Raw genomic sequence first — 17,306 nt, 5'->3', positions numbered from 1 at the left:
CTGATCGCTGACATTTATGCCTGCTCCATTTCGGCTGCAGAAGTTCTTGGTGTATGTACATTGGAACGGCAAGAGGCAAGCAAACCCCAACTGCTGTGAAGTCTGTCCAGCATCCTCTGGAACAACAGTGAGTCAGACCCGTAAAAATGAGAAAGAAGTCCAAGTCTGAAGAAGTGTACGCTGGGACAAACCCAGGGCCAGCGCCAGGACCTCCCCTCCTCCCCGGCAGCCGCCGGCCACACACTGTCCCCGGGCTTCGGTCACAGAGGGTTCAGGCAGCTGGGTCAGTAGAATGGTCTCAAGCACACGCTACCTGCCAGCTCGTTCCTCTTCTCCTTTGAGCTCACACTGAAACAAGCAATTTCTCTGGCTGTTTCTTTCTGTCACACACAAAACCTCCTTATCGCAAAATCCAAACACCACTGAAATGGATCTATTTTTCTGTCCACTGCTATCTGCAGTTTAGCAAAGACCGTCTAAAGCATAATTTTGTCCTTCTATCCTACATTCTTTACATTCCAGTCCCATTTCCTGCAGTTTCCCTCTGCTAGCTTTTGCTTTGTGCCACAATTGTCTGAATTAAGACGTAGCAGTGGTCCAAGCACAGAGTGGGTTTGCAAACAGTTTGAAACACAGCGTCTCCAAATTAACTATCTTCAGGCAGCAGGAAGTGCTGGGCTTTGCCACGACGTGACAGCACGCCAAGCAGTCCAAGGGCTGGCCAAGTGTCCAGGGATCAGAGGGCAGCAATGCTCACAAAAAGGCACTTTAGAATTGAGTAATGGTTTACAAAGAGTTAATCATCTAAAGGTTTCAGCAGGCAGCTTAGAAAAACAGAGCTGTAAATAGCAGTCAAGGCTTGGAAGTACAGGACAGAGAGGTTATAGAAGCACCATGGGCAGGCAGTGCAAGAATTCAAACACATGGAGGAAAATATCTGAAGGCAGGAAGGACCATGGTTTTGGAAGGAGTGGAGGGTGAAGAAGGTTAAATGAATGAGAACACCTCAGAAATGGTGGAAGGGGGAAAAGAACCAGGATTTATGAACGGGACTGTCCTAGCTTGCATGTCACACTTCCATTATGCAATATGTAGACCTTTGCCCATGACATTTAAACAAATTCCAACTTCTTAAAACCTGTTATCAAATCTGTAAGAGTCTTCTGGAATCCTCTGAGAACAGAAGGCACTGATGCCTTGCACAGCTCTAAAGGCACTGTGTAGATCTTGCTACAACACAAAGCAGAAAGCACCATGAGGGAAGCATCTGTGGTTGCCTACATCCATGCAAGGATTAGCCCTGGAAGACTCCAGGATCTTCTGCTGACCCAGAGTCCTGTCAGTGCAAATGAGTTCTTCCTCAAAAGACAGAAAGGCAGGCAGACACGTTGTCACTGAGGGGTCTGTGTGCTGAGATGTTGCAGGGCACCCGCTCTTCAGCCCTTGCCTTCTGCCTTCAGTCCTGGCTTTGTGGCACCAACATAACACCGACCTTACACCTCCCCTTTAACTATGATGGAACCTTTTCTACTTAGCCTCTGCATGGCTAGTCTCCACTGCAGCCCCCAGAGAAACCAACCAGCTGTTAGAGCAAGTCCATCCACGTTCCCCCTTGCTTTGTTAGAGAGTGCTGAGCCACTGGATTGGTGGAGAGGTGCAGCACCCTTGATAATTCAACTCCACTCTTCTCAAAGCTCTGGGCCACAAAATTACAACAGAAAAGGTTTGCAGCACTAGTGCACTCATTTACAGGATATATTTATTACACTGTAAAAAGTCCATTGGATTTGTAAGCCATTTACCCCATATGTACACTGGCTGTACTCCCACCCCAACCTTGGGTTTCTCTCAGTACAGCATACACTGGGTTGGAGTTGACGCCTGTGTCCCTCCCAGTCACCAGTGGAACTTCTGAGATTGGTATTACTGAGAATTTAGCCAACTAATTCAGAGAGGAGGAAGAACTGAGATGCAGTGCTTGCCAGGCAGCCAGCTCTGCTCTGGACGTGAGGGGATGGAAGAGCAGGACATCTTTGCTGCAAGACAGAAGCACAGGAATGACAACTATCAGCTGCAGGAGACCCCAGGTGGAAAAGGAGGTGGGCTCCCAACAACCAGAAGATGCCTAAGGGTGCAATCTTTGCAGGAGCTTCCAAAAGAAAGCTGCTCCTCAGCACAGCAGACTTGCTGGACATCTGCCAGCAGGTGCCACTGATCTCAGCATCTTCTCTAGCTGAAGAGGAGGGGACAACCCTGGGCCAACAAAGCAAGTGGTGGGCAATGCAGCACTGCTGTGCAAACCAAAGGGGAGTAGCTCCCCAGGTGCTGTTGGAGAGATGGCCATGGTGCTCTGCTCTGACATTACAGGGCTCTGCATTTCCTCCTTATCTGATTAACTAGGCAGAGCCTCCTGAATTTGCTCTGTCCGACCAGATGGCCTTTACGCAGGAGGAGAGGAGGAAGGCCACGCTATGCCTACCAGGCTCCCCTGCTCCCTAACTGATCAGGGAATTATTGCAAACCATGTTGCAGAAGGAAAGCATGTGGCTACAGCATACAAGAAGCCCTGCATAGCAAGCTGGAAACTACCCTGTGAGCAATCCTCTAGACAAAATTTTCAACCTGCTGAGCCCAGCCATACCCACAGCCCAAATAAAGCAGTGCGGCCAGAAGCAGGGGCAGAAAAGCTAGGGAACAGCTGGGGAATTGTCCAGGGGTTGAACTGAACAATCTGAGAGGCAGTCCTATACTGTTGCCCCTCTCCGGTGTTACATCAAGGCGTTTTCCCTTTTCACCAGATGACACAGTGGCAGCTTGGTCCCAGGCTGCTGGGTGTGGGTGTTGCCTGGTCCCTGAGATCATGAAGGCAGGAAGGAGACTGGTCAGTGGAACTGAATACCAAGAAGGCGGCAGTCAGGAATTTCTAGGCAGTTGCCACTAGAAAGGAACAAATGTGATGTGCTCTGGGGGATTGCTCCAGCTGCCCTTCTGTGCAGGTTAGCATCATCTTCTAAAACAAACATGCTCGCTATCAGAGAACATTTGGCCAGCATCCTCTGCCAGAGCCTCCTCAGCAGACAGTTCTCAGATACCTTCAAGCTAATTGACTTCAGAGGTTGTCATGGGGTCAGTGGGCCGTGGAGTAGCTAAGAGGGGAACAGGAGAGGTGGCTTCTATTAGAGCTGGGTTGAGGATGATTGGCAAAGTCATAGGTGGCACCCCAACCTGCAGGGGAGATGCAAGAGGCTGCAGGATAAGTGGTGGCTGTGCTGTTGTAGGAGGTATGTCTGTAACGGGGCTTGTCTTTGTTGGCGCTGATGCTGTGAAAGAAGGAGAAGAAGAGCTGCTGATGGTGGGGGATGCAGGTGCAGAAGCTCTCTCAGACTCTGGAAGAAAAAAGAGATAAAAATACGTCTTTATATAGGCCTGGACAAAGTCAACTTCAGCCTTAAGTTAATCTAGACTAAGAATCAGCTTCAGGGACCTTTTCAGACTGTTTTTTTTTTCCCCGCCAGACTTCCCCTTCCACATGCCTCCGTAAGGGGCTTTGAGGAGCAGGTGTCAATCACAGCATTCTGCCTTTGCCTCTATCTGCAATAATCTCAGCAAGAAGGCCATAACCAAACCATTTGAAAGCAGACTGGGTTCCACAACACAGAACAGTTGGTCAAAGCAAGGAAAAGCAGATCTATGCTTTTCTATGCCACATTCTGGGAAGATGCTTTCAGAAAGAAGAAAACGGGACTTACCACTAGCACTCAGTTCAGAGGGCTTCTCCGATGGAGCTGGGTGGGTGGCTGGTCTCACATCCCCCACAGGAGAAGGGGGCAGGGCAGATGCTATTGACTTCTGAGGATGCTGTTCCATTGGTATGCTGGGAACAGGATCTAGGAAAACAAACAAACAGTGAGACACTACACCAGTTTACTCTCTCTTTTTGCCCACTCTCAGTTTGCCCTCCTGATGCCAAGCTCTCATATCCTCCTGAATGTATCATCAGTAACATCCAAGCACTAAGGCAGCTGGGTACAGCAAGGTGCGAGCACTAGGCCCAAGACCCTTTTTTTTTAATGTTTCTCATTCCCTTGTACCTTGGATGACTGTCTGTTTGAAGAGCTCATCTCGCAGCCTAGGTAAGAAGCAGTCAATCCGCTCCCAGGTGATCTCCCAAAGATCGGAGTATCCTGTCCGTGAGTCTGCACTGTGGAATATCCCAGCTGTGTCCATTACAAGCAGCATATTCTTCAGAGACTCTGGGATGGCCTCCAGCTGTAATCAAAGACACTCCTCAGCATAGAGAGATGGGAAACACAGCAATGAACAAAGGCTCAAAAAAAGCTGATGGGTTGCATTGGAAACAGAGGCTAAAGGCTAAACACACAGTGGAACAAATGGGTTTGCAAGAATTAAATTAAAAAACCAACAACAACAACAAATAAACAAAGCATAAAGGGTTAAAATTCATGAATGATTGTTCAAAGCATTGCAACACTTTCAGCACCTTACCAGTAAGTCACTGGAGCCAGCATGCATGTATTTGTCCATGAAGTCAAGGATTGTCAGCCACAATGCAGCGAAAGTGGTCAGTGAGAGCAGGGGGGAGAGATGCTGTAGGAACACCTAGAAGAGAGCGCAACCATTGTCAACAAGTAGTATCAAGGCTGCTGTTCATGGCTTGGCAAGCCAGTCTCACAAATCTGGAATGACTCCTCCCTGTGGCAGGCTAGAAGGTCAGAGGATGCCAGAGGAATCCAATCTTCTAAGCTGCTTACATAGAAGAGTGAATCTTGTCTCTCCTGCCTGAGGTCACTTAAGTTTTAATCAGCACCTCCTCCAGTCCTTCAGGCCCAGGCTTGTGACAAGCATCACTTCACCTCTGGATTAAACTGCCTTCAATTTATGTTGACTGACATACTTCTCACCACTATTCGTAAACAACTTCCTGACAACTTTTCTGAATCCAAGATCAGGGAGACAGTTCTGGAAAGAAGGCAAATCCCAGCAGCAGGTGATCGTGGAAAGGCTCAGCACCGAAGACAGTTATACTAGCAAACTGACACCTCTCCAAATCAAAGATGCTGAGAAGCAAACAATGTTGTCCTCTTGACGCACATGTTCTCTGCTGAGGTTTCAGACAGTGAAAGCACACTCACCTTGGAGAGCAGCGTTGAAGCTCTCATCCTAGTTTCTTCCATTCCACCAATGTCAGCTGGGCTGATGTTCTCAAGGAGCTTCGTTAGCAGAGGGAACAGCACCTGTTGGATTGATATTTCTTAGTGAAAATCTGACCCAGTCTTTTTCATCTAACCACCTTAAAGGAAGAAGCTGGCTTTTGGAACTAATTTCTAGACAAAGAGCGTGAGGGAAGCAGTGAGAAATGGAATACGTGGATTGATTTCCAAGAGGCTCTGTCAGAAGCCTAAGCAGAGAGGAATATTTCACAGGAGCAAAGTAGGGAAATGCCCGTGTATTACGGTGAGCAGACTATTCAACAGGACAGTATGATGCCTCCTACAAAGAGCTTTGGTCTTCATGACCGCTGTCATACCTGCATGCCCAGCCCAACCAGGAAGTTACCTTATTGAAGCATGACTCCCACTCTAGGGCATCTAGGGCCTGCAGGTCATGTACGAGGAGGGCCCGCTGCAAGTAGGTGAGTGCCTGCATCCGTACCTGGCGTCGGGCATCACAGCATAGCCAGGCAATACCTGCAGAAGAGGGGTTCAGTGCAGAGCCCACAGAGAAAGTGTCACATTCCCACTCACCTTGCCTAGGTAGAGAAAGCTAATGAAGACCAATCACACTGAGGGGAAGGAACAAAATAAGAAGTGTCATACCTGTTCTAGGTCACAGACTGGGAATCTACTGTCACATCCAGAAGTGAGCTGGTAGCTAAGTCATGTTAAAGATACCTTTCTGGATCTGACCCCATCTTGTTTTTCCATTTACACAGCAGACCCTAAAAACAACCTCTGCCTGCTATCTGCAGTTAGCCTTTGGCTCTTCCACTTTCCTGACGGCTGATGTTGTATTGAAAGTCTCTCTGCTCACTTGTCATCATAAGGGGATGACTTTACCTTGTAGCAAAGGACACCAGCAGTTCGACCACAGTGTTCGGGAATCTGCTTCAATTTTCCTCCCTGAAGTCTCTAGATGGCGTTGCTCCTCTGCCCAGGAGCTGTAGATGGAAGCTGCTCGTGTGTGCAAGGTGTGCATGAGATCCAGGAGCTGCAAGTCAAGCATCACTTTAAGTAACACAATCCTTCAATCAAACCTTGTCTCTGCTCCTCCCCAAACCAATTCTAAGAGGATCTCAGCTGCTATGAGATAGTTTCAGGCCCAGCTATCTGTGCAATCCCTAAGCGGTCAAGCAGTGGGCATCCTCTACAAGATTACTGTCAGTGAGTAGCCATATAAATTCCCTCATTGAGGGAGTGGCATTCCAAACTTCCCAAGAGAAAGAATGGAGCCTCGGCCTGCACAGAGCATTTGCAATACACAGAACATTGCCCTGCCTGGCTTAAGGAGAAAAACAGTGACTCAGCTAACGCTGCCCAGGAACAACTTTGTCTCCTTGCAATTTACTTTGTTTTTTAAAGCAGCATGAAACATGCAAAAACTCTCCAATGGCACATGACATCCTAACAACTTTACTACTGAACTATGGCTCAACAGACTAGTGCTAAGTCAGCATGCCTATGTCTTCGCATCTTTGAAAGCCAAGATAGAGAGAAATAACTCCTGCATCCCAGTCCTCTGTACTTGAAAACCCTGTGTCCCAGCCCACCGGGTTCTCCTCTCTCCACAAGCTCACATGCTCTGTCAGACTCTCCACTAATTCCACATGAACCTCATGTCTCCAAACTCCCTTGATCCACATTCATTGTATCTTCTGCAGTGACTAATTTCCAGACACCTACTCTTCCAGCTTTTCTCTCTCACTGCAGAACTACACACTGCTACCAGCCCTAACCTTCACCATACAGTGGTCACTAGCCCAGGATACAACCCCACCTCATTCCATGAAGAGTCCCAGTGATTCCCTAGCAAGATCCCAAGTGTGGGAAAGGAGAGGAGGAAATCCTTGCTATACTTACGTCCTGACTAACCTGTAAAGACACAGTGTGGTAGCTGGCAGGGATGCTCTCATCCTCGTCCTCATCACTGTGTGTGTGGGCCTGGTGCTGGCTCAAGACCCGTGATCGCCGCGTGGAGCTCTCCTTTGGCTTTTTTTTTAACCGACTGGTTTTACTATCATGTCTGTGGCTCTTCCCCCTTTTCTCCTGGGACTTAGAGCCTAAAAAGGTAAAGGCAGCAACATACAATATGCACACTCCATCACAAAGTGTTTTCAGCCTTTCAACACACGCAGCAGCCACTTTTTGACATCCCCAGTGGAGGGTTCTACTCATTTTAAGAGTAGTGCCCTTAAGGAACAGCCTTCTGCATCAACAGGAAGCCAACATTTGCTGATGCTGCTACCTTCACATTAGGCACAGGCCTCTTGTGTTCCAGTGACAGGGACTTTTCTCATAGCAGAAGACTATCTGAGTGCTGGGGACTCATTCCCCAACAGTACTTCACACATCCCTTCATGCCGCTGGGCACCCTCAAGCCTGATTCCAGCTGTCAAATCAAAGGCCATCTTACCTCCATTCAAGCTTGCCTCCACAAATATGCGGATGGTTTTGACACAGAGCTCAAAGTTCTCAGGTGTCACGTGGGCAGCATCTCGCACAATGAAGGACAAGGACTCTACACACTTCATGAGAGACTTTGTGTCATGTGGGCCCAAATCCAGCCCCACCGTCAGGCTGTATTGGTTGACAAGAGGAGATGGCCCCAGCCTGTTGAGCCCAGCACTGGGTTTAGAGGTGTCGATGTCATCTTTCCCCACCTGCAGGGCACAGCAAGAGGGTAGCAGGAAAGAGTAATGTAATGAACTGCACCGCATGCACATGCTGAAAGAACCCTTCTTCTGAAACAATTTCCCTTTCTTCCACATTAGCCTCCTAGCTTTCTGCTCTCCATCTGCATCTTCTCCACATCCTCCCCGTACATTGTCAGCTCACCTTAGCTGTCTCTTCTACAGTCTTATTCTTTATCTCCCTACAACACCCTCTTCCAAAAACTAGGATTAGTTTTTGGCACCAGAAGCCCCTTGGTTACTCACCACTAGCCAGCCACTGTTCATCATATCCACATCTGTCACCGAGCGGTGCATCTTGCCTGGCTTCCCATGGTCTGTGTACACCTCTGAATCAGACGTGTAGCCACGGTCTAGGCTCATGTCACTTGGATGATAGGAGGAGGAGACTTCACTGTCTGACTGAGCACCTTCAAGACGAGAGGAATAGGTTTTAGAGAGCGAACTTGGAAGAACAGCTATGAATAGGGGAGAAGCAATCCAGATCAGCATTAGCTAAGAACCACTGGTGGGCCTGGGAAGAATCTGAGCCAAGCCTTTCTTCCTGGGAAAGGAAGAACAACTGTAACTGAAGTATGCACAGGAGATAGCAGGAATCACAGATCTTGGCATTTATTCCTGGTATGTACATTTATTTTTCCCCTTCTGAAGGAAGGGAATTTCCATTCTCTGCTAAGTCACTTATCAACAGACCATGGATTTAAAAGGGCAAATTCCAACAACTTGATCCCAGAGGAAGAATCATGTACCACGTTTTAGAACTGCTGGAGGTGCTAGGTTCAGCCAAGGTAACTCCTAAAGCACAACAGAGAATGATAGGACTTGTGTGGCCTTTGAGGTCCCTCACGCAATTCCACACTAATATTGGTAAAGTGTTTCTCATTCACAGCAGTTTACTTCAGCATGTTCCATATCTATCTGATCTACCTTCCCTGAACTTCAAGATAACCTTATATTTCATGTGTCCCAAGCTCAGAAACCCTTGCAAGGGCCAAATTTAAGGCACCGCGATAAAGTTATTTCAAACAAAAATTGTGTTTTTTTTTCCCCTTCAGTCAACACTATGTAGAAATCCACCAGCAACTAGAGTTGCTGTGAATACAGTGCACCAAACATTTTCAGAAGGAGGTAAAGAGAAATAATGTTTTGATCTGCAGGATGCCATAGTCAAGTAGTTTATTCAAGCAGCAAAGACAGGAGTAGTAAAAAAAAAAAAGAGCTGGGAAAAAAAAAAAACTAGTATTTGCTCCAGAGGGCAAAAGCCACAAGCTGTTTAGCATAAAGCATCAGGACCTAGCAAAAAAGTTCTAGAAAAGCAGAGGAGAGAACAGCCTTTTAGGAAAGTCATTTTATTAATTTTTTTTTCTTTCTGTAGAAGTCTGAAGATGTCAGCCTCAAATACACTGCCAGCTGGCTAAAGCAGAACAGGAACAGTTTGCTGGAAAGACTGTCTACTAACACAGTCAAGAGAAGTGGGAAACAGTGGGTTGGTCTTACAGGAATTGCTCGGGCACTCTGAACACAAACTGATTTGGAAATAGAAGTTTAAAGAACTACTCCCAGTTAGTAAATAAGGATATACAAAATCCTTAAAAAGAGGACATAAAGGAATCAGTCCCCTAAAAGAGGAAACAGCTGGGTTTACATTACACACCTGGATGAGAGATTAAGGCTATATTATCCATGGCAGTAAACCACAACCACCAGAATATACTCCATGGGGCAGCACAAAGACCTACAGCTGCTGCAACTGGTATCAGTTTTCCTCCCTACTGCTCCCCCAGGGATGAGCACCTGGACTGCTGCTCAGAGTACGAAGAGATGGCAGAGTAAAGCCAGGGACAGACCATGGGGTAGGAGTGAACAGCAGGTGCTGGTCTTTAATCTTGATAATGTAGTTTAATATCAGCTTTGTTTTCTTGCAGTCCCCTCTGCTAATTGAAAAGCTTGAGGAAGCAGCTGCTTATCTGGCAGGCAGGCATCAGATTTCCTAGCAAAAGCCGGCCTATCTTACCTGTGTCGTTATCTGCCCTTGCTGTAACCTGCAGGGCTGCAGGTGGCTTTACCCCAGACCCAATGCACTCCAGGAGGGTGAAGAGAGTGTACCAGTCATCCCCAGAATGAATGTTGGCAGCATTGGTCTTCAGCAGTTCATGGAGGCCATAGGCAACCTCATGACTAACTCTGGACAACACATTTGGCTTCATCATGAGCAGGATACGTAATGAGAGGAGAACCTAGCCACAGAAAGAAACAGGAAGAATAACAGATCCTATTATATACACTCCCTTCTCCCACAGAGTCCTCCTTCCTTACTTAGGGCTACTTATAACTGCTGCTTGTTGTTACCTGCAGCACACACAGGCTGAATGTGGGTCCATCCCACAGTAATTGCTTTCCTATGTTGCCAGATGTAGCCAAAAAACCCTAGCAACTGACTTCCAAAAAACCCTTACCTGTGCACTGATTTCTTCCCGACGAAGGAGCCGAATCGCCAGCCTCAGCAGCCCCACCACTGCCCTCTCCACTAAGAAGCAGAACTCCATTGCATTGACACAGAGGTGATAGAGGTGGTCTCGGACAGTTTGCCAGACACAGGTCACACGGTCCCTAGCCACAACGGGGAGGAGGGAAAGGGTAGGATGAAAGGAGATGAGACAAGCAGGATCCAGCTACTTCCCCCCCCCCCCCCCCCATCCCTGAACACTCAATACAACCTCACAACCTGCTATTTCATAAGTTCAAAGAAAAACTCCAGCAGAGAGATATAAGAACAGACACATAGAAACAACAAAACTGTCAAGTTTCTTATTTACTTAATTACTCGCAAATCAACCAGGTGGGTGAATTCTTCCTCCAGTGTTTAGTTTATATTCTCCAGATCTCATGATATCAAAGCAATAATTCACGGGTGAATAGTCCCTATGTTTGCATATGCTAGAACAGAATTACTAAGCCCTGAAATTATAGCCACATGCTGCTTCAGCTGGCAAACCAAGCACATAAGGAACTCATTCCCTAGACCCAGTCAGCAGCTGCAGTAAAGCAGAGACATTTACAGCAAATATAAATGTATTTCAAGGTCATACCTATTTTCTAGTACAATCCTTAGAAGCATCTCCAAGCAGAAGGCAGCATCCTCTTCATCGTATGTCTCCTCATCAGGAGTCACAGAGATTAGAGCCTAGAAAAGATGAAGTGTTTGTGACTTGCAGCTCCTCAAAACAGGGGGATGAGTGAGGATCAGCAGAATGCTCTTAGACTGGGCAAAGCAATACTCCAGTGTCTGGGGAAGTTGTGCATAGTCCATCAGAAATACATTGGAGGTCAGGGGCCAAGCAAAGTATATGTAAGATTATATATATTTTTTAAGAAAGACGTAGTACAAACTTAAAGAATGTTAAACTCTGATGAAGTCTCTCAGATGGGGAGGATTTCTAGCAGCCAGCAGCTTCTTATTAAGCATACTTGAAGCACCGAAAAGACAGACATACTTAGAAGCAACTACCCACAAGATATCAACTTGCATATAAAGGGAGAGTTCCTGACATAAGAGGAGTAAGAGCAAAATCTTCCTCCAGAACTGAGATGGCACATGAAACTTTCCAACAGTTCCTGTTACCAAAAGACTCTTACAATGTTTTCCACAATTTACTGTCTTTCTCTGCTACTAAGCTGCTACTAAATGTTGGCTGCCTGCACAGAAGTTACACATAACAGACATACTAATGGCTGGTTTCAAATCCCAAATAGGCTCAAGACATCCTCTGAGGACAGAGGAGCTAGATGAGTATACAACACATATGCATGGTCACTCAGCTGACTTGTCCCATCACCCGTCCAGTCCCTCGCCCAGTATCTTTCGCACCTTCATCAGCTCCTGGAGAGATTCAAGTTGGAGGAATTTACTTTCTGTGATCAACTTCTCAGGATCACATTGCTGGAAAAGACAGACAAGAGAACAATATATCCGGGGGATGGGGAAGGCATACAAACAGATCCTCCACAAAACACCACATGCTGCTACAGTAGGTACTGAGAGTCGCTTCAACACAGCTACCTGGAGAAAAACTCCTGAAAGCTCGTTCAGTCCTTTAACATCAATTATCCTCTAACAGTGCTAGACAGATTTTATCAGGTAGCTCCTTGCCCTTTAAAAAGGAACATCTGCCCATAGACTGCTTTGTCTTGGGAAAGATTAGTCATTTGAGAGTTTATAAAGTTGTGCTTAATTACAAGAAAGTGATGCCAAGGGCAGATTCCAGTTTCTTGTGCAAAACTGTCTCTACTTTCAAGTGTTACTACATTTGTACATCATATCCTATAAGACCCTATAGCTGGCAATGCAGATTCACTCCTTTTTTTTTTTATGCTTCCCAAGTCCCCTTAGAGTCTGGATACTGCCTAGAAACACACACATTTATGCTTCTGTTACCTTTTATCGACACAGTACTGTCACCACAAACAAAAGCAGGTTCTTTCACAGCCTGTGTTTTACCTTTATGCACTCCAGAGCTGCTCGCTTTGCTTCCTGTGTCTCAGTAGATGGCCCTCTCATACCAGATTGCTCCGTCCCACTGAGGGTGAGCCAACTAACAAAACTCAGCACTGTAGATTCACCACTGCAAATCAGAAGACATCAGCATCAGTAAGAAAACATTCAAAGAAGAAAAAGAAAAGGTATACTATTTTCCAGCACTAAGGAGAACAAAAAAGACGGGCTGAGCTATCTACACCACTCACCGGTTAGATGGTGTCTCCTCACGCTGCAGATAGATTTTACCATTGGGATCCACAAAGTCTTCGACCTGGAAGACAGACCAGAAGTACATATTCAGTTGTCTACTTCTCTGTAGCCTGCTTTTGCCCCTACAATGCTTCACTTAATGATGAAACACCACACCCAAGCACCTGCCCGCAGCCAGCCAAACCCAGCTCTTCATCCCTCTACCCATCAAGAGTTACACTTCTCCACCACCTGGCAATACTAATACCGTACTCTAATACCTCATGCACATCTCTCTTCTGCACAATATTCAAAATTTGTTCAAGTAAAATGAAGGGTGGAATTTCTCAAACACAACAAAAACTAAAATGAGGGAAAAAAAAAAAGAAATGCTGTGAAACAAGCTGAGCCTGCATGTTACTTGAATGTTACACTTTTTGAGGGCTTTCTAGATCTGTACACCCTTTACTAAATCCAGGCCTTCTTTGCAAGGGAGCTCTTCTCCACTCTGAACTGATTCTATGAAAAGCCAGCTTCCCACTCCCTGAGTCTTCAGCTACCCGTGAGCTGGCTGTGATTACCTCTACCATGGCCTTGGGCAGCAGTTCTGCTCGGAAAAGCTGCAGGAGGGCCTCCATGATGTTTTTCCAGCCCTCCCGCAGAATGTCACCGTGGCGATGGGCCAAGTGAAACACAGTCTTTGCTGCAATATGGGCCTTGGGATTACTTCCAAAAACAGTCGGCAGGTTCTCAATAGACTAAAGGAAAGAAAAGAGGCAGCAGTCAGCAAGAGTTGTTCCTTTCCCAACAGAAATCATGGCAGACTGATCAGAATTGACTACAGAAAAGGCAGCGATTCTTTGTACAATGCTGTGGATAACCAACTCACCTCATATTCGCTTGACACAAAAACAAACACAAGGTGGCTTTCCAGAGCAAGCTAAATCACTTAGACACTTAGACATAAGCTCTCCACTACAGAACACTTTGAAAGTACTCGCTGCAAACTTACAAATAACACTAACTTACTGTGCTATGGGAACTCACTCCAGAATCAAAGCTTTAAAAAAAGGTATCACTGCCCCTCTGGCTGCAGCCATTACTGTTAGAGATAGAAACCATGGCCAAAACCACTCTGGATGTGCAAAGTTGCTGTGAACACCAGTTAACAGCAAGCTAATCACCTCCATATTCTTTTCTATTCCTCTTCTTTTAAACAAAGCGGTTATGCATAGCAATTGCAGTGCTCAGTGGGGATACTGATCACCAGGGTGATCTAGCTTGGGAAGTGGCTAGCAGCTATGTGACACTTCAGTGTTCTTCTCCGGCTTTCTAACAGTTCTTCTTTGTTTTGTCTCCTCAGACCCTGAAGACATCCATCCCTTCTCCCCTTCCACCAGACTGTCTCTCAAATATTTGTTCAGTTGTCATATCCCACTGCTGTTTTCAAGCCCTTCAGGAATTTAGGGCAGCAGAAATTAATTGGTGTAGCTGGAATCTAGCCAAAGATAAAAACTCACAGCTCTGTTCAAATCCAGAATTCCTTGATTCTACGTCATCAGCAAAAGGCATAGTTGCTTAATTTTCACAGACCTAAGACTGCTCCAGATTCCAGTCTCACAACTAGATGGGATGCAGCTGGCAATAGCTGGTGTCTCTGAGGGCTTAGTCTAGTTAATTCTACTGTGTAAACCTGTGTCAAACGGTTGTTTCACAGCAAACATTCCTCTGCTTGTGTTATCTGCTGGTAGTCTCAAAATCTGGTATGCCTGGAGAGGATGAAGTATTTCATCTTTACTGTAGTGAGATGTGCAGGAAGAGGGAATCAAAAGCAACCCCACTGCTTGATTGTTGTGGGTTTTGCTTTTTGTTTTTTGTCTTTTAACAGTCAAGCTGGTGCTCTTTCATTGCTACCAATGCAGGATGTGAGCAATATAAAAAACATCCAATTCAGATAACTCTGTTTTTCTGTACAGTTTTGGAACAGCCAAACTCCATTAACTGGACTAATATGCTGGACTGTTCTCTTTCTACTATCCCTTTGAAAGATTTCAGAAATCATCTGTTTGGGCCATTTTACATCCATGCTTTCACTCTCTAGAGATCTTGCTCCAGCCCCACCCCTTTTTGTGTGTATGTGTGCACAATTTGGCAAAATTCTGTTCTGCTCACTGTGGGTTTTGTATGCGTTCTAAGAACAATGTTGTAGATTTCTTTATATGTTTGACCTTAGAAGGGAATTGTTGTAATCTTAGCCCCTTAGCACCTTCTGCCATATACTACCTACCAAAAACCTCAGGGGAAAAAAATTAGGCAGATGTAAAAATAGTGCTTAAGCTCTTGCTAAAGGTGAAACAAACTGCTCATGTTATTTCCTGATCCCAATGGACAATTCAAAACATGTTTTTCTAACCACTTTACACTGCACAGATGAACAGCCCCTACACTTACAGAGAACCGACCACAAAGCACTCCCTTCTTGGCACTGCATGAGCCCTATGGCCAAACATTTAATAACTGAAATGCATAAACTCACTTGAGAGTATGGATGATCACTGCCTTGACATGGAGATCTAAGTTTCCTCATGTGAAATAGGTGTAATAAGCATTTTTATATGAACTGCTACTTGTAAGTAGGAAATGTACTTACTTGGACGTGTGCAATAGAACTCCAACTTTACCAACACACAGCTTCTCATTGCCCTCACCAGAAATCTTGGGGCAGGGTCTGATAATTATCTACAGATACTGGTATAACTAAAATAAACCAACTATACTACTTAACAAAAGAAGAGAGCTCCAACATAGTAAAATGCATACCTCTTTCCCCTCTTTGGAAACTTACCTCGCTGCTGAGGGCTGTAAACTTGCAGAGAGAAATTATGAGATTGTCAAACACATCACTGAGGCCATAGTGAGCAGAAATCATTGCACATTTCCTAAGGGAAGAAGGACACAGAAAACACTGTCATAACTTGGCAGAGAGAGGTCTCTGTACAAGACAGCAAATCAGATTGCCTCTTTGTTGACATTTTAGACCTTCCTCTCTACCCACTCATAACAAATGCTCATGTATGGAGTCTCCTATCCATCATATAATCAAAATCATATTTCAGTCTTGGACTGCTGATATTTGTCTGTGATGATGCCAGGATCGCTTCCAAGAATCAAGTCCAAACAGACAAACTACCTGCAGCTGAGCCAATATGCCAAATTTCATGTCCTGACATAAGAAGTTGCTGACATTAAACCTTCAACTAAACCTGCTGTTTCCAAGAGATCATGGCTACAGTAGCTTATTAACAGAGCTTTAAAACTACACTTAAGGCATGGCTTGATCTGCATTCAAGCACAATCGGAGGTTTGTCCAATACAGCATCTCAAAGATAGCAACACTTTTAAGTATTGATCAGAGACAGGAAAAAAGTGAAAAATGAAAGAAACAAACAAAAAAACAGAAACAAACGAACAACCTCCATCCCATCCAGCCACAACAATGGCCTTGTATACATAAGTTCATGAAAGGTTTTCTTGATATCCCAGGACTTTGTCAGCATCACTATACAAGGTAGGAGTAGTATTTTCACTTCACTTCTAAGCAGTGCAGCTGTGTCAGCAAGTCTTTTAAATGTAACTATGTTGGAATTTAAAAATACATACCCCAAAGCAATCAAACTTACTGCAACACACCAGTCAAACCAAGTGGCCAGTGGCACTAAGAAAGGCCAAGATGAGGTGGATCAACACAAACAAAAGAACAAAACTAGGGGAGTGTAGACCACAATTTAAAAAATATATATTAATAATAAAAAAATAAAAGCTCTTCAATTGCTAGGAAAAGTAAAAGCTGGTATTCACTGTGACCTCTTCAGCAGACAGACGAGATAATAACCAAACTAACATTTCCATGTTTCACAAATGTAAGATTTACCTGAAACCAGAGATAGCTTTCTGGATGATTGTTTCTTCTAAGCTCTTGTCAAAAACATAAGAAAGTGCTGCAATGGTTGGCCCCCATGTCATGGTGAAGAGATCATGGTCGTAGCTTCCAGGGGGCACATGGAGAAATATTCCCTCATCAGTGGCACCACGATGCAGCAGGACATTCCAGATATAGTTTTCTTTCACCAGGCCTGTCTGTTCCTCTGGCATCACTATCTCATCATTTCTACACGGGAGGAAGGCAGAAAGGTTAAATTTTTCATTCTGAGCCAAACAAAACATTTACACAGTACCTTTCATTACAGGGTCCCAAAGTTAATTGATATCTACTCTGGAGTGATTTTACCAGTTCCTGCAACATTCTCTTTTCCAAAGCCTGCTTGCTTCCTCTGCCCCTCTCCAATACCTTGGATATAAAGTGCAGGGGCTCTCAGGAACTCCTGGTCACTACAGTGTAAGTATAGTATGGAAGAAGAAGCTACCTCCTACATGTGGAAAATGCAACATATACTGCAGTTAAATGCTGGAAAACTTCTCACAGCACACTAGCGTAGCTTCACATCCCCCACTTCTCATCCACTCAGAGCACTATGCATATCCCATTGCTCTCAAATAAAAAAAGTTGTTATACCAGTGCAGTCAACAGTGGTATGAGTAACTTTGTATAAGAATAAGAATATTCAAACTATGCCAAAATTAAATATCCGAAAG

The 17,306-nt window shown here is 45.2% G+C and overlaps 1 protein-coding gene across 6 annotated transcripts in view; it reads right to left on the bottom strand.

Annotated features, from left to right (window-relative positions):
• Positions 1–1,742: 1,742 nt before the first annotated feature.
• Positions 1,743–17,306, bottom strand: part of GBF1 (golgi brefeldin A resistant guanine nucleotide exchange factor 1) — a 98,396-nt gene continuing 82,832 nt past the window's right edge. For 5 of the 6 annotated variants that reach the window (XM_015288460.4, XM_046943074.1, XM_046943073.1 and 2 more), the window contains 19 exons: positions 16,585–16,821; positions 15,499–15,592; positions 13,235–13,411; positions 12,671–12,735; positions 12,426–12,549; positions 11,796–11,867; positions 11,017–11,111; positions 10,384–10,537; positions 9,942–10,164; positions 8,174–8,337; positions 7,651–7,897; positions 7,098–7,297; positions 6,078–6,228; positions 5,578–5,708; positions 5,154–5,255; positions 4,507–4,620; positions 4,092–4,269; positions 3,750–3,887; positions 1,743–3,386 (listed from right to left, as the gene is read on the bottom strand). In XM_015288460.4, the coding sequence (XP_015143946.2) occupies positions 3,100–3,386; positions 3,750–3,887; positions 4,092–4,269; positions 4,507–4,620; positions 5,154–5,255; positions 5,578–5,708; positions 6,078–6,228; positions 7,098–7,297; positions 7,651–7,897; positions 8,174–8,337; positions 9,942–10,164; positions 10,384–10,537; positions 11,017–11,111; positions 11,796–11,867; positions 12,426–12,549; positions 12,671–12,735; positions 13,235–13,411; positions 15,499–15,592; positions 16,585–16,821 (2,953 nt within the window). In that variant the 3' untranslated portion in view covers positions 1,743–3,099. The remainder of the gene's footprint in view (positions 3,387–3,749; positions 3,888–4,091; positions 4,270–4,506; positions 4,621–5,153; positions 5,256–5,577; positions 5,709–6,077; positions 6,229–7,097; positions 7,298–7,650; positions 7,898–8,173; positions 8,338–9,941; positions 10,165–10,383; positions 10,538–11,016; positions 11,112–11,795; positions 11,868–12,425; positions 12,550–12,670; positions 12,736–13,234; positions 13,412–15,498; positions 15,593–16,584; positions 16,822–17,306) is intronic. The other variant, XM_015288458.4, reaches the window with a different exon arrangement.

This window comes from Gallus gallus, chromosome 6 (genome assembly GCF_016699485.2).
Source record: "Gallus gallus isolate bGalGal1 chromosome 6, bGalGal1.mat.broiler.GRCg7b, whole genome shotgun sequence".
NCBI classification, from domain to species: Eukaryota; Metazoa; Chordata; class Aves; order Galliformes; family Phasianidae; genus Gallus; species Gallus gallus.
Note: the sequence above shows the minus strand (reverse complement) of the source record. Positions and strands in the feature narration are given on the sequence as shown.